Raw genomic sequence first — 12,024 nt, 5'->3', positions numbered from 1 at the left:
GCTATGATTACAGCACCAGCTACCACCCCACCTGCTCAGCCAGCTCGAGGTGGAGGTCGGGGAGGTAGAGGTCACCCCAGAGGGGGAGGCCATGCCAGATATTATGCATTTTCTACTCATACAGAGGCAGTTGCTTCTGATTCTGTCATTACAGATATTGTCCCGCTTTGTCATAGAGATGCGTCGCTATTATTTGACCCAGGCTCTACATATTCTTATGTGTCATCTTATTTTGCCCCGTATTTGGGCGTATCTCGAAATTCTTTGAGTTCCCCTATTTATGTGTCTACTCCTGTGGGGGATTCTCTTGTTGTGGACCGCGTGTATCGGTCGTGTTTGATTGCTCTTAGTGGTTTTGAGACCAGAGCCGATTTATTATTGCTCAGCATGGTAGACTTTGATATTATTTAGAGCATGGACTAGTTGTCGCCCCATTATGCTATTCTTGATTGTCACGCTAAGACCGTGACGCTAGCTATGCCAGGATTTCTACGATTAGAGTGGAGAGGTACCTTAGAGTATACTCTCAGCAGAGTTATTTCATTTCTTAAAGATCAACCAATGGTTGAGAAGGGGTGTGATGCGTATCTAGCTTATGTGAGAGATGTCAGTATTGATACCCCTACAGTTGAGTCAGTTCCAGTAGTGAGGGACTTTCCAGATGTGTTCCCAACTGATCTTTCGGGCATGTCGCCCGACAGAGATATTAATTTTGGCATTGATTTGTTGTCGGGCACTCAGCCCATCTCTATTCCTCCATATTGTATGGCTCATCCTGAGTTGAAGGAGTTCAAGGAGCAGTTACAGGAGTTTCTTGATAAGGGCTTCATTCGGCCCAGTGTATCACCTTTGGGTGCTCCTGTCTTATTTGTGAAAAAGAAGGATGGTTCTATGCGGATGTGTATTGATTACCGCCAATTGAATAAAGTCACAGTAAAGAACAGGTATCCATTTCCTCGTATTGATGAATTATTTGATCAGTTACAGGGTGCCAGAGTATTTTCCAAGATTGACTTACTTTCAGGATATCATCAGTTGAAGATTCGGGAGCTAGATATCCTATTAAAGAGATATCAAAGAAATCTATGTTTTAACTTTTAACTGCAAGAAAAAAAACATTTTCCAGAAATAAAAAATAAAAAAACCAAAAATCACTTTATAATAAGCAAATGGCAATTCTTTCCTTTGTCTTTTTCTTGATATTTGTCCAATTATTAATGTCATCCAATTTTTTCACAAGAATCCTGCCATATAAAGTTTCTAAACAATGGATAAGATTTGGTTAGTCATTCTTTTTCCTAGAATAGATATGCGATGCTCAAACTTTTGAGTGTAAATGCATGCATATCCTTCCCTAATTAATGAATGGTCTTTAATTAGCTTGACCATATGGATCAAGTCAAACTCGAAATATTCATAATTTCCCGTGAATTATGTTGGTTTTCACAAATTTCCTCAAAATCAGAAAAACCTCAATTAATAAAAGATACGACCAAAAGAAAAAGTCTCTTATAGTTTTGAACGGAAATTAATGGGAGATCGATCCTATTTTTTTGGAACATTAATAGAAAAGAGATTAAAATTGTGTCCACAAATTATGCGAAATAAAGTAACTGTAAAAAAATGAAATCGCACACTATAAAAAGGCATGAATTTGGAGGAGAATGACATAATTCCAGCAAATAAACTTAACTGGAGAGTCCGAGGCAAAGACCTATCCTTTGCTCCTAAGCTCTTTGTCTCTCCTCTCCCATATGTAGTCTATGCTGGTATCTATTTAAAAAAAATACATATCCGTATAAAAAAGAACAAAAATAGAGCAAAGACTCAATCTACGTATATAAACCAGTTTTATCGGAGGGTATTAAAAAAATAAAATAAAATAAAAAATGTCGACAGCTCAGGTAAACAACTCCAAGATCACAGTCTATGTGGTATCATGTTGGATCTTTGCTGCCTTTGGAGGGCTTATGTTCGGTTACGATATTGGTATTTCAGGTTTGTATACTTTTCTTTTCTTATTCAATTACCTTTTACGGCTTTCTGTTGATAAAATAATAACATCATTTTATCAAAATATTTCAGATTTGATTTGTCATAATCTTTTTTTTGTTTGGTGATTAAATCAGGAGGAGTATCTGGTATGGATGATTTCTTGATAAAATTCTTCCCAAATGTATATGAAAGAAAGCTACATGCAAAGGAGAACAATTACTGTAAATATGACGATCAACTTCTCCAGCTATTCACCTCATCCTTGTACCTATCAGCTTTGGTTTCTAGCTTTTTCGCTTCAAAAGCCTGTCAATTGTTAGGTCGTAGACCCACCATTTTCATGGCCTCTGTTTTTTTCATTGCCGGCGCCGTCATTAGTGCTGCCTCTGAACACAGATGGATGCTCATTGTTGGTCGTATTTTGTTTGGCGTTGGTGTTGGCTTCGGAAATGAGGTACCACAATTACAAATAACTTTCTTCTATTGAAATTGTAAAAGGACAAAAAACTAATGGTTATTATTTTGGTTGTCGCAGACTGTTCCTTTATTTTTAACAGAAGTAGCACCAATCCAACTTAGAGGAGCTGTGAATATTCTCTTCCAACTGTTCGTAACAATAGGAATATTCATCGCGAATCTGGTTAATTATGCAACATCAACTATGCATCCAAATGGTTGGAGGGTGTCACTAGGTCTTGCTGCTGTTCCAGCGTTGCTTCTTCTCATTGGTTGCTTTGTCATAACTGATACCCCAGCAAGTCTGATCGAACGTGGCAAAGAGGATCAAGGAAAAGCAGCTCTAAAGAAAATCAGGGGAGTTGAAGATGTTGAAGTTGAGTACAAAGAAATAGTGGCTGCTTGTGAACAAGCCAAGCAAGTGAAACATCCATTCAGGAACCTCGTAAAAGCTGCAAGTGTTCCACCACTTGTGATTGCCATATTTTTGCAGATATTCCAGCAATTCACTGGAATTAATGCCATTATGTTCTATGCTCCTGTTCTGTTCCAGACCATGGGTTTCAAATCCGACGGTGCACTTTTGTCCGCTGTCATAACTGGGCTTGTTAATGTTGGCGCTACCTTTGTTTCCATCTATGCTGTTGACAAGCTTGGAAGGAGAAAATTGCTCCTTCAAGCTTGTTGCCAAATGTTAATTTCTCAGGTATGAACATGACCAAAAGGCTCTTAGAAAATATAGAACTAAAATAGACATACTAACATAACTAAAACATAATCTCAATTAATTGGTATCGATATAATGCGTGCCTTAAGTGAGAACATCCCAGCAATATATTCCGTATTGCAGGATCCATCATAAATTGACTTAATTTTACAGCGCATCACAACTTACAACATAAGGGGAGCAACTGTTAAGTTGTCTTCTGTAACCTATCGGTCAGGGGTTCTAGTCGTGGAATCAGTCACTGATAGTTGCATCAGGGTAGGCTGTCTATATCACACCCCTTGGTGTGTGGCCCTGATCCATAGATTTTATGTGAACGCGAGATACTTCGTGCACCGGAATGCCCTTAGTCAACTTATCACAATCCTCCCAGTTTATTCGCGTTTGAAACCGATAATGTAAGTTAACAGAGGCGGAGTTTCGGATGATTTCTATTGAAGTATTTTGGTTAAATTTGCAGTTGGCAATTGGAGGTATTTTATCAGTCAATTTGAAGGAGACAGGAACATTGGACAGGACATTGGCAGCAATAGTGGTGGTTCTTGTGTGCACATATGTCATGTCATTTGCCTGGTCATGGGGTCCTTTGGGCTGGTTGATTCCAAGTGAGACATTCCCAATGGAAACAAGAACAGCTGGTTTCGCTTTTGCAGTTAGCACAAACATGCTCTTCACCTCCTTAATTGCTCAGGCATTCTTGACCATGCTCTGCAAAATGCAGGCTTACATTTTCTTCTTCTTCTCAGCCTGGATTGTTGTGATGGGATTGTTCGTCATATTCCTTTTGCCAGAAACCAAAGGAGTCCCTATTGATTCTATGGTGGAAGATGTATGGAAGAAGCATCCTGTTTGGAAGAAACTCTTCAAGAATGAATGATCATTCAAAGGATTGGCTTAATATCCCTCCTATGTTTAAATTGGTTTATAGTCGTCTTTGATTCAGTGATATAGTGCTAAACTTATGGCATTTATTGCCTACAACCTATCCTCCTATCCTTTGTAAATTTGTTTTCAATTATCCATGTATCGAGGTTTAGTGCTCCAATCAAAGCAATTGGATGAATTGTTGTGGTTCGTCCAGTGAGCTTTGAAAGAGTACTAGCTTCTATCATCTTTTCCTTTTAATGAATTCCATGTCTTCATTGTTTTGTTGTAAAAATATGAAAATTTATGAAATCGAAAAAGAACAATTCCTCTACTTCGACATCCAGTTGATTGTTTCGTTATGTGAGCTGTATGTCATTGTTCGTTGCAAATTAAAAGATTGACATCCATGTTGTTGGTTTAAAAGTGAACCACAAGCCATTCCTCAGATGGTTTGCGGTTGTAAATAAAGGAAAAGAATATATAAGTAGTAGCTAATTAACTGGAGTTGATTAGAGAATTAAAATGAGTTATAATGAAGTTTCAACCATGGGAAAGAGGAAGAAAAAGATATTTGAAGATAAATCTCATCATTAGGTATGCAAATATTTATCTTGAGAATCCGGTGATGCTTACATTGGAACTATTATAAACAAACATAACATTTTAATCCAAGGATTGGATGAGGGCAAATTACTAATTCCAGTTAATATGTTTGATTCTTTTAATTGTATGTAAATTAAAGAGAGTATTTTTAAGAATTATATCCTATCAATTTTTTTTACGCAGATCTTTAGGTGGATAAATAGTCTTAATTCTCTCTCTTCTCTCTCCTCCATGTGCATGTTAGTGGTGAGTGCTAACATACGCCATCGCCGAAATGCCTAGAAGGGGAAATTGGAGGACAGCGATCAAGGAGGCAATAACGGAATTGACGGAATGAATTACTGAGGACGGGAATCTAGGGTTGGGATCTGGAAAAGTGCGATCAATTACGGAAATTCTGAGCAAAACACCAGGACCGGAGAAGACTATCGGAGAAATCAATACGCCAACAAATCGGACGGTACTACAGAAAAAGAATGTAAACGTAACGCTGGAAGTGCTGCAATAGATGGCAAGGACTATACCTAGGTTGGAGGGGAAAAACCTGCAAACTACTGTTCGATTGGAGAATTTAACTTCTCCAAATACTGGAACACAGCAGGGCAGGGCAAATGATATGATTCAAGGAAGTGAAGTGATTGAAGCAAAAACTAATGAAAAGGAGCCTATCATGGCGAAACAACAAATAGAGAAGGCAAACATTGGGAAGGAGAATAAGAACTGGGCAAACCTGTTTGAAGGGAATAGAATGGCTGCTAAAGGTATGAATCTCACTTTTATTGCTCCTCAAATTCGCAATGGTGTCAAAATTGTGCAATTGAAAAAGGAAGAGGTGGATAAGGAGACAGAGAAATGGCGTAATGCTGTAATAATGTATGTAATTGGAAAAACACCTACAATTGGGTTGTCGAACAATTCATTGCATCACAGTGAAACTTCACAGCCAAACCTAAAGTTTACGTGCACAATGAAGGCTACTTCATTGTCAAGTTCACATGAAAGGAAGACCAGAATGAGGTCCTGTTCTTAGGGCCATACACAATCAATAACAAACCTATAATAACCAAAGCTTAGACTCCGAATTTCAATTTTGATGAGGAGGTACTAAAAATCATACCCTTATGGATTAAACTTCCAAATTTACCACTCAATTGTTGGAGTATGAACTCATTAAGCAGAATAGGGAGTAGACTAAGGAACCCTTTATATGATGATGATTGTACAACAAAGGTCGAAAAGGTCTCATATACAAGGATGCTTATTGAGATGGATGTCACTCAACCATTGCCAACAAAGGTGACTGTTGAAGATCCTAATGGAGAGATATTTGAACAGGAGATAACATACGATTGGAGACCATTGTATTGTCCTACATGCTTGCAAGTAGGGCATTGCTGCCAACAAAAAGTCCAAACCACAAGGAATCGGGAACAACAGCCACAAACTATGAAGAAGCTTACGAAGCAGGTATGTGTGAAAGCAGGGCAAAGCAAAACTGTAACACAGGTGCAAACTAAAAATGACAAGGAAGTACCAGACAATAAGGGGAAAGCCAAAGAAGGTGAGGAAGGTTGGACAGAAGTGCGTGGCAGATCAGCTGTGAAGACATTTAAAACAGGCGAACTAGAGAGTACAGAACAGCTGGTTAGCATTAATGGTTTCAATTCACTTAGTGAAGAAGCAAATCAACAGAGAATGGAACCACAACATGCACAGTATAAAGAGGAAGAGGAAGTAGCATAGGGGTGGAGGACATGACTCATTTTCCTTTTCTACCAAGATGAAGATAGTTACTTGGAATGTTCAAGGGGTGAATAAGTTGTATAAACAAAAGGAGACAAATGAGTTTATTTGAGAGAATAACATTAGTATTATAGCAATAATAGAGCATAGAACTCAAGAGAGTAAAGTTGCAAGTTTATTTAATAAAATTGCACCTGGATGGGACTGGATCACTAATGAATCTCGTACACAAAGAGGGAGAATATGGATGCTATGGAACCCTAACCTTACAGTAATAACTGAACTGAATATGCATCCTCAATTCATACATGTTCAAGTGAAAGGGATAGCTGTGAACATTGAATATCAATTCACTGCAGTGTATGACTTACATAGTATAAAGGACAGGCTGGTCTTGTGGCAACAACTGGAGCAAATAGAGTCATGGAAGCAAGGACCATGGTTAATAATTAGGGACTCCAATGCCATATTGAATGTAGAAGACAGAGTACATGGTAAAAAAGTGTAGGATGCAGAAACAAGAGATTTCAGAAAGTTTATGGTAGAAGCTGAGATGACAAAACTACAAACAATTGGAAGATCATACACATGGAGCAATAATCACACATATAGTAAGATTGATAGATCCATAGTCAACTCAAACTGGATAACTACAATGCCACCTCTATCAGTGCAAGTTATGGATCCTATCTTCTCATACCACTCTCCACTCTACATTAAATTGGGTAGGCCAAAAAATAGATGCAGGAAAGCATTTAGATTCATGAACTGTATAGCAGAACACCTTAATTTCACCAAGGTAGTAGAAAACAGCTGGAGACAAACTAATAATGCACACTATATGAAGGACATCTGGGAGAAGCTAAAGCATGTTAAGAATGCCATCAAAGAACTGAATGTCAAAGAGTTTAATGGGGTCACAAAAAGAATCAAAGACATCAGAGACAAGCTTAAAAATGTACAGGAAGACGTGAGAACTCCAAACCACTCACAAGACTTATTTAAGCAGAAAAGGAGCTGAGAATACAACTTGAGAAATGGTATTTGATAGAAGAAAGCATATACAAACAGAAATTCAGGGTGTAATGGCTAAAGTTAAGAGACTCCAATTCAGCATACTTCTTTGCAAGCATGAAGAATAGGAGATCACAAAATCATATCAAGGCTTTAGTGTCTACTGAAGACAGAATTTTGCAAACAGAGAAGGGCATAGATGAGGAAATTCTCAAATTCTACAAGTAGTTACTAGGAAATGTAAATACAACACTGCCAGTAATACAGCCTAATATAATGAACACATGTTATATACTTAATAAAAGGCAGCAACAAGCACTCATTAGACCTTTTGACAAAGAAGAAGTATATAAGGCACTACAGGGGATAGATGAAGCTAAAGCACCAGGGATAGATGGTTTCAACTCATGCTTCTTCAAAAAAAGCCTGGACAACAGTTGGAGAGGAGGTGACCAATACAGTGCTGAAGTTCTTTGAAACTCAAGACATGTACATGCCAATAAACTGTACTGCTATTACAATAGTTCCAAAAGTAAAGAACCCATCTTATGTGAAGGAATTCAGACCAATTTCCCGCTGCACTACAATATACAAAATCATATAAAAAATGCTAACCAACAGACTACAAGGGGTTATGGATGACATGATTGATAAAGGACATGCTGCTTTTGTACCTGGCAGGGTAATCAATGATAATATTATACTTAGCCATGAGCTAATAAAGTGGTATGGGAGAAAAGGAACATCACCTAGATGCATGATCAAAATTGACATGCAAAAAGCCTATGACTCACTAGAGTGGGTGTTCCTGGAGCAGGTGCTTATTGGGTTGAATTTCCTTGAGACATTTGTGAAATGGATTATGACATGTGTACAAACAGTATCCTACTCTATTGTAGTTAATGGTAAGGAAACTACTCCATTTGCTGCAAAGAGAGGGATGAGGCAAGGGGACCCCCTATCTCCATATCTTTTTGTAATAGAAATGGAATACCTTACCAGGCTGCTGAAGACTCTGAAGAGTGTGCAAAGCTAAACCTAGTGCAGTTGGGATTTGTAGATGACCTGCTCCTATTCTGCAGGGGAGATGTGATATCTGCAAAGCTACTGTATGTTTGTTTTGACAGTTTTTCTAGGGCTTCTAGTTAGTAGCTAACCAGGAGAAAAGTTTTATCTATTTTGGAGGAGTTGCTCCTAACATACAGCAGGGAATCTTGCAAACTTTGGGCTTCCAAACTAGCACATTGCCCTTTAGATACTTAGGTGTACCTCTGAGCTCTAAGAGGCTATCAGTTGGGTAATGTCAACCACTATTAGACAAGATGACAGGAAGAATCACTACCTGGAAAGTAAAACTAATGTCTTATGCAAGTAGGTTGCATATGATTAAGAGTGTACTTACAGCTATACAAAATTTCTGGTCTCAAATATTCATATTGCCTAAAAAGATCATTCAGGTGATTGAAGCAATTTGCAGAAGCTACCTCTGGACAGGAGCTGCAGAATGTTCCAAAAAAGCTCTCATTGCCTAAAAAAAGTTATGCTTGCCTAAGGTTGTTGGTGGATTGAACATAACAAACATTGGCTTATGAAACAAAGCAGCTATACTAAAGCACCACTGAAGTCTTGGGCAAAAAAGATAGACTGTGGATCAAATGGGTCCACACATATTATATAAAGGGGAATATGATGAATGAAGTAAAACCAAAGCAGGCATCCTGGGTTATGCAAAAGATCTTCAATGCAGGAAAATATTGAAGAGATTGGGCTAACAGTAGATGAGACTATGAGCAGGGACAAGTTCTCCATAAGGCAAATGTATAACAACATACGAGGTGATTATTCCAGAGTTCATTGGAGGAGGCTGATATGTAATAATCAAAGCAGTCCAAGGTGGTCCTTCATTTTATATATGGTTGTACAGAATAGGCTATATACCAGAGATAGGCTCATCAAATGGGGGATGCAGAGTAGCCCGATATGTATTTAATGCGAGCAAGAACAGGAAACCACGCAACACTTATTTTTCGAATGCAACATAGCAGTTGGAATCTGGCAAAAACTACTCACCTGGCAAGGTGTCAGCAGAGCTGCAATGGGATGGTCTGAGGAGATAACATGGGCAATAAAGAATGCACGAGGGAAATGTGGGAAAGTTAAAATATATAGAATGACTTTAGCTGGGAGCATTTACTATATCTGGCAGGAAAGGAACCTAAAACTATTCCAGAACAAACGTAAATCAGAGGATGTGATTGTAAAGATGATTATACAAGATATACATTGCAGAGGAAGCAAAGTACCAAGACTAGCAAAGCAGATGGCAAGCCTAAACTTCTATCCATGAAGCAATAAGGAGAAGGTCTAACCAGGTGCAATAAGATAAATGATACTCAGTAGTAAAGATTTCTGAAGGTCAGAGTTAGTAGAAGAGACTAGAGATGCACGCTAAAGTTGGGACTGCATGTCCAACTTTAGAAGGATGACATACTTGTACATAGTATTCAGATAAATAGAAAACTTATTTACCAAAAAAAAGAATTATATCTTATCATTGTACTTAAGATGAAATAAGAAAAGCCGATAAGATAAAATTATTAGGAACTTCTACATTGTATGTTCTTTTTAAGAATTACTATTAACATAGATTACACAACTTCTGATATACAGTGGGCGAAGCCAGGATTTTCCTCAAGGATATTCAAACTTGAAGTAAATAAATAAAAATTCGATAAAGGGTGTTCAATATATGTTATGTACATCTAAAACGTAATATTTTTCTTATATATACAGTGTAATTTTTCGATAAAGGGCGGTCAATTGACCACCCTAACCATAGTTGGCTTCGCCCCTGCTGGTATATTATAAAGTAGTGCTACTAGTTTAAATGGAGTAACATTTATAGCATGTTTAAATATTTCCGATCCAGAATGTAAATTGAGTGTATGGATAGTAACTGTAATAAAGAATTTCAACCTGGATAGTTATAAGGGTCACTTTTCCATTTTTATACTCCACTTAACAAAATCTATAGTTTACCTGAGATATTACACCCGAGCATTAACCAAGATCCAAACGACACATGTCAAAAGAAAACTAAAGGCTGAGGACTTTACTGACTTGGTTAGAATGCGTATCAAAATCACACCTTCTAATTGGTCTGTATCTGAATAACCCTATCCAATATCCTTATCTCCACCACATATATCCGAATAACAAAAAATGAACTCTCTTCTCTCATTCTCATTCTGCACAAATACATCTCCATTTCCCTAACTTTCCTAAGCCAATAATTCTTCAATGGCCATGGCAACTCAAGCTTCTCTCTTCACTCCAGCTCTCTCTGCCCCAAAATCCTCTTCCCCATGGAAACAATCCCTTGCTTCCTTCTCTCCTAAGCAACTCAAATCCACTGTTTCCGCTCCCCGTCCCATTAGAGCCATGGCCGAAGAAGCCGCCGCCGCCGCCACAAAAGAAGCAGAGGCTCCAGTGGGCTTCACCCCACCACAATTGGACCCAAATACACCTTCCCCGATCTTCGGTGGCAGCACCGGTGGGCTTCTTCGCAAGGCCCAAGTTGAGGAATTCTACGTAATCACTTGGGAATCACCTAAAGAGCAGATCTTTGAAATGCCAACTGGTGGTGCTGCTATTATGAGGGAAGGTGCTAATTTGCTGAAATTGGCGAGGAAAGAGCAGTGTTTAGCACTTGGTACTAGGCTGAGGTCTAAGTACAAGATTAACTACAGGTTTTACAGGGTGTTTCCTAATGGTGAGGTTCAATACTTGCATCCTAAGGATGGTGTGTATCCAGAAAAGGTGAACGCTGGCCGTCAAGGAGTTGGACAAAACTTCAGATCCATTGGTAAGAACAAGAGTCCAATTGAGGTCAAGTTCACTGGCAAACAAGTGTATGATTTGTAAGCTGATTATGGTATTTTGTGCCTTTTTATGTAATGTAATGATTTTGTGATTATTTAGTGCATCGTTTCATGTAATTTTATTTGCCACTACAAAATACAGCATGGGATTCTATTATTCTTCTCGTATTATTTCTCTGTTTGTCTGAACTGTCTCTTTTTCACTTTTGTTCTATTGTTGTGTGTTGCTTTAAGTTTTGCTCTTATAGTTAAAGGGTGACAAAGGATAGGGATGTTATAATCATACTAGGTTGTTTCCGTTGAGGATGACTACCCTTTTTTAATTTCACTTAACTTAGTGAAACTTATTTGTAAACTCTACTTGCTTATGTTGCCTATTTTGCCGGGCTTTTTAGCCAAATAGCCTAGTAGAAACTAGACACCTCTAGTAGAGGGGATGGGATGTCTGGGACAAGTAGACGTGTTTATTAGGTTATTCGGTCTTATTTTATTTTATACGAATAATACACTTCATGAGCAGTACGAGTCGTATAACAACGTTAGCAATTTTAAGCCCTTGTTTAAATTTAAACTAACAAGTTGCCCATTTGTCACCCCTAATCCCAATTAAAATTTATGCTTGTATGTTGTTGCAATGCAAACTTTCAATACAAACTCGTAGCAAGTAGAATAGTGTATTAAAAAGATAAAAGATAAGTGTTACAGAGAAATAAGGAAAGATTTAGCAATTTGACGGAC

At 38.1% G+C, this 12,024-nt stretch overlaps 4 protein-coding genes across 4 annotated transcripts; all 4 read left to right on the top strand.

The window, feature by feature from the left end:
- The first annotated feature begins 1,676 nt into the window (after window positions 1–1,676).
- Window positions 1,677–4,376, top strand: LOC104112874 (sugar transport protein 8-like). Its single transcript, XM_009622914.4, has 4 exons — window positions 1,677–1,998; window positions 2,130–2,449; window positions 2,531–3,157; window positions 3,639–4,376. Exons 1-4 carry the CDS (start codon window positions 1,890–1,892, stop codon window positions 4,053–4,055), a joined length of 1,473 nt encoding a protein of 490 aa, XP_009621209.1. The 5' UTR covers window positions 1,677–1,889; the 3' UTR covers window positions 4,056–4,376.
- A 2,553-nt stretch (window positions 4,377–6,929) lies between these two features.
- LOC138894510 (uncharacterized) lies at window positions 6,930–7,412 on the top strand. Its single transcript, XM_070179212.1, has one exon. The coding sequence runs from the start codon at window positions 6,930–6,932 to the stop codon at window positions 7,410–7,412; it is 483 nt and encodes a 160-aa protein (XP_070035313.1).
- Window positions 7,413–8,012: 600 nt separating this feature from the next.
- LOC138894509 (secreted RxLR effector protein 78-like) lies at window positions 8,013–8,441 on the top strand. Its single transcript, XM_070179211.1, has one exon. It carries the CDS (start codon window positions 8,013–8,015, stop codon window positions 8,439–8,441), a length of 429 nt encoding a protein of 142 aa, XP_070035312.1.
- A 2,095-nt stretch (window positions 8,442–10,536) lies between these two features.
- Window positions 10,537–11,443, top strand: LOC104112873 (photosystem I reaction center subunit II, chloroplastic). Its single transcript, XM_009622913.4, has one exon. The coding sequence runs from the start codon at window positions 10,706–10,708 to the stop codon at window positions 11,327–11,329; it is 624 nt and encodes a 207-aa protein (XP_009621208.1). The 5' UTR covers window positions 10,537–10,705; the 3' UTR covers window positions 11,330–11,443.
- The last annotated feature ends 581 nt before the right edge of the window (window positions 11,444–12,024 follow it).

This window comes from Nicotiana tomentosiformis, chromosome 6 (assembly GCF_000390325.3).
Source record: "Nicotiana tomentosiformis chromosome 6, ASM39032v3, whole genome shotgun sequence".
NCBI lineage: Eukaryota > Viridiplantae > Streptophyta > Magnoliopsida > Solanales > Solanaceae > Nicotiana > Nicotiana tomentosiformis.
The sequence above is the reverse complement of the archived record's forward strand: the minus strand, read 5'-3'. Positions and strand labels throughout refer to the sequence as shown.

Excerpts from the sequence above, each read along its gene's own strand:
- LOC104112874 (XM_009622914.4), top strand. The coding sequence starts at position 1,890 with ATGTCGACAGCTCAGGTAAACAACTCCAAGATCACAGTCTATGTGGTA. Across the intron at positions 2,450-2,530 it reads GTGTTGGCTTCGGAAATGAG|ACTGTTCCTTTATTTTTAAC; the intron begins GTACCACAATTA and ends TGGTTGTCGCAG. Across the intron at positions 3,158-3,638 it reads GCCAAATGTTAATTTCTCAG|TTGGCAATTGGAGGTATTTT; the intron begins GTATGAACATGA and ends TTAAATTTGCAG.
- LOC138894510 (XM_070179212.1), top strand. The coding sequence starts at position 6,930 with ATGGTAGAAGCTGAGATGACAAAACTACAAACAATTGGAAGATCATAC.
- LOC138894509 (XM_070179211.1), top strand. The coding sequence starts at position 8,013 with ATGCTAACCAACAGACTACAAGGGGTTATGGATGACATGATTGATAAA.
- LOC104112873 (XM_009622913.4), top strand. The coding sequence starts at position 10,706 with ATGGCCATGGCAACTCAAGCTTCTCTCTTCACTCCAGCTCTCTCTGCC.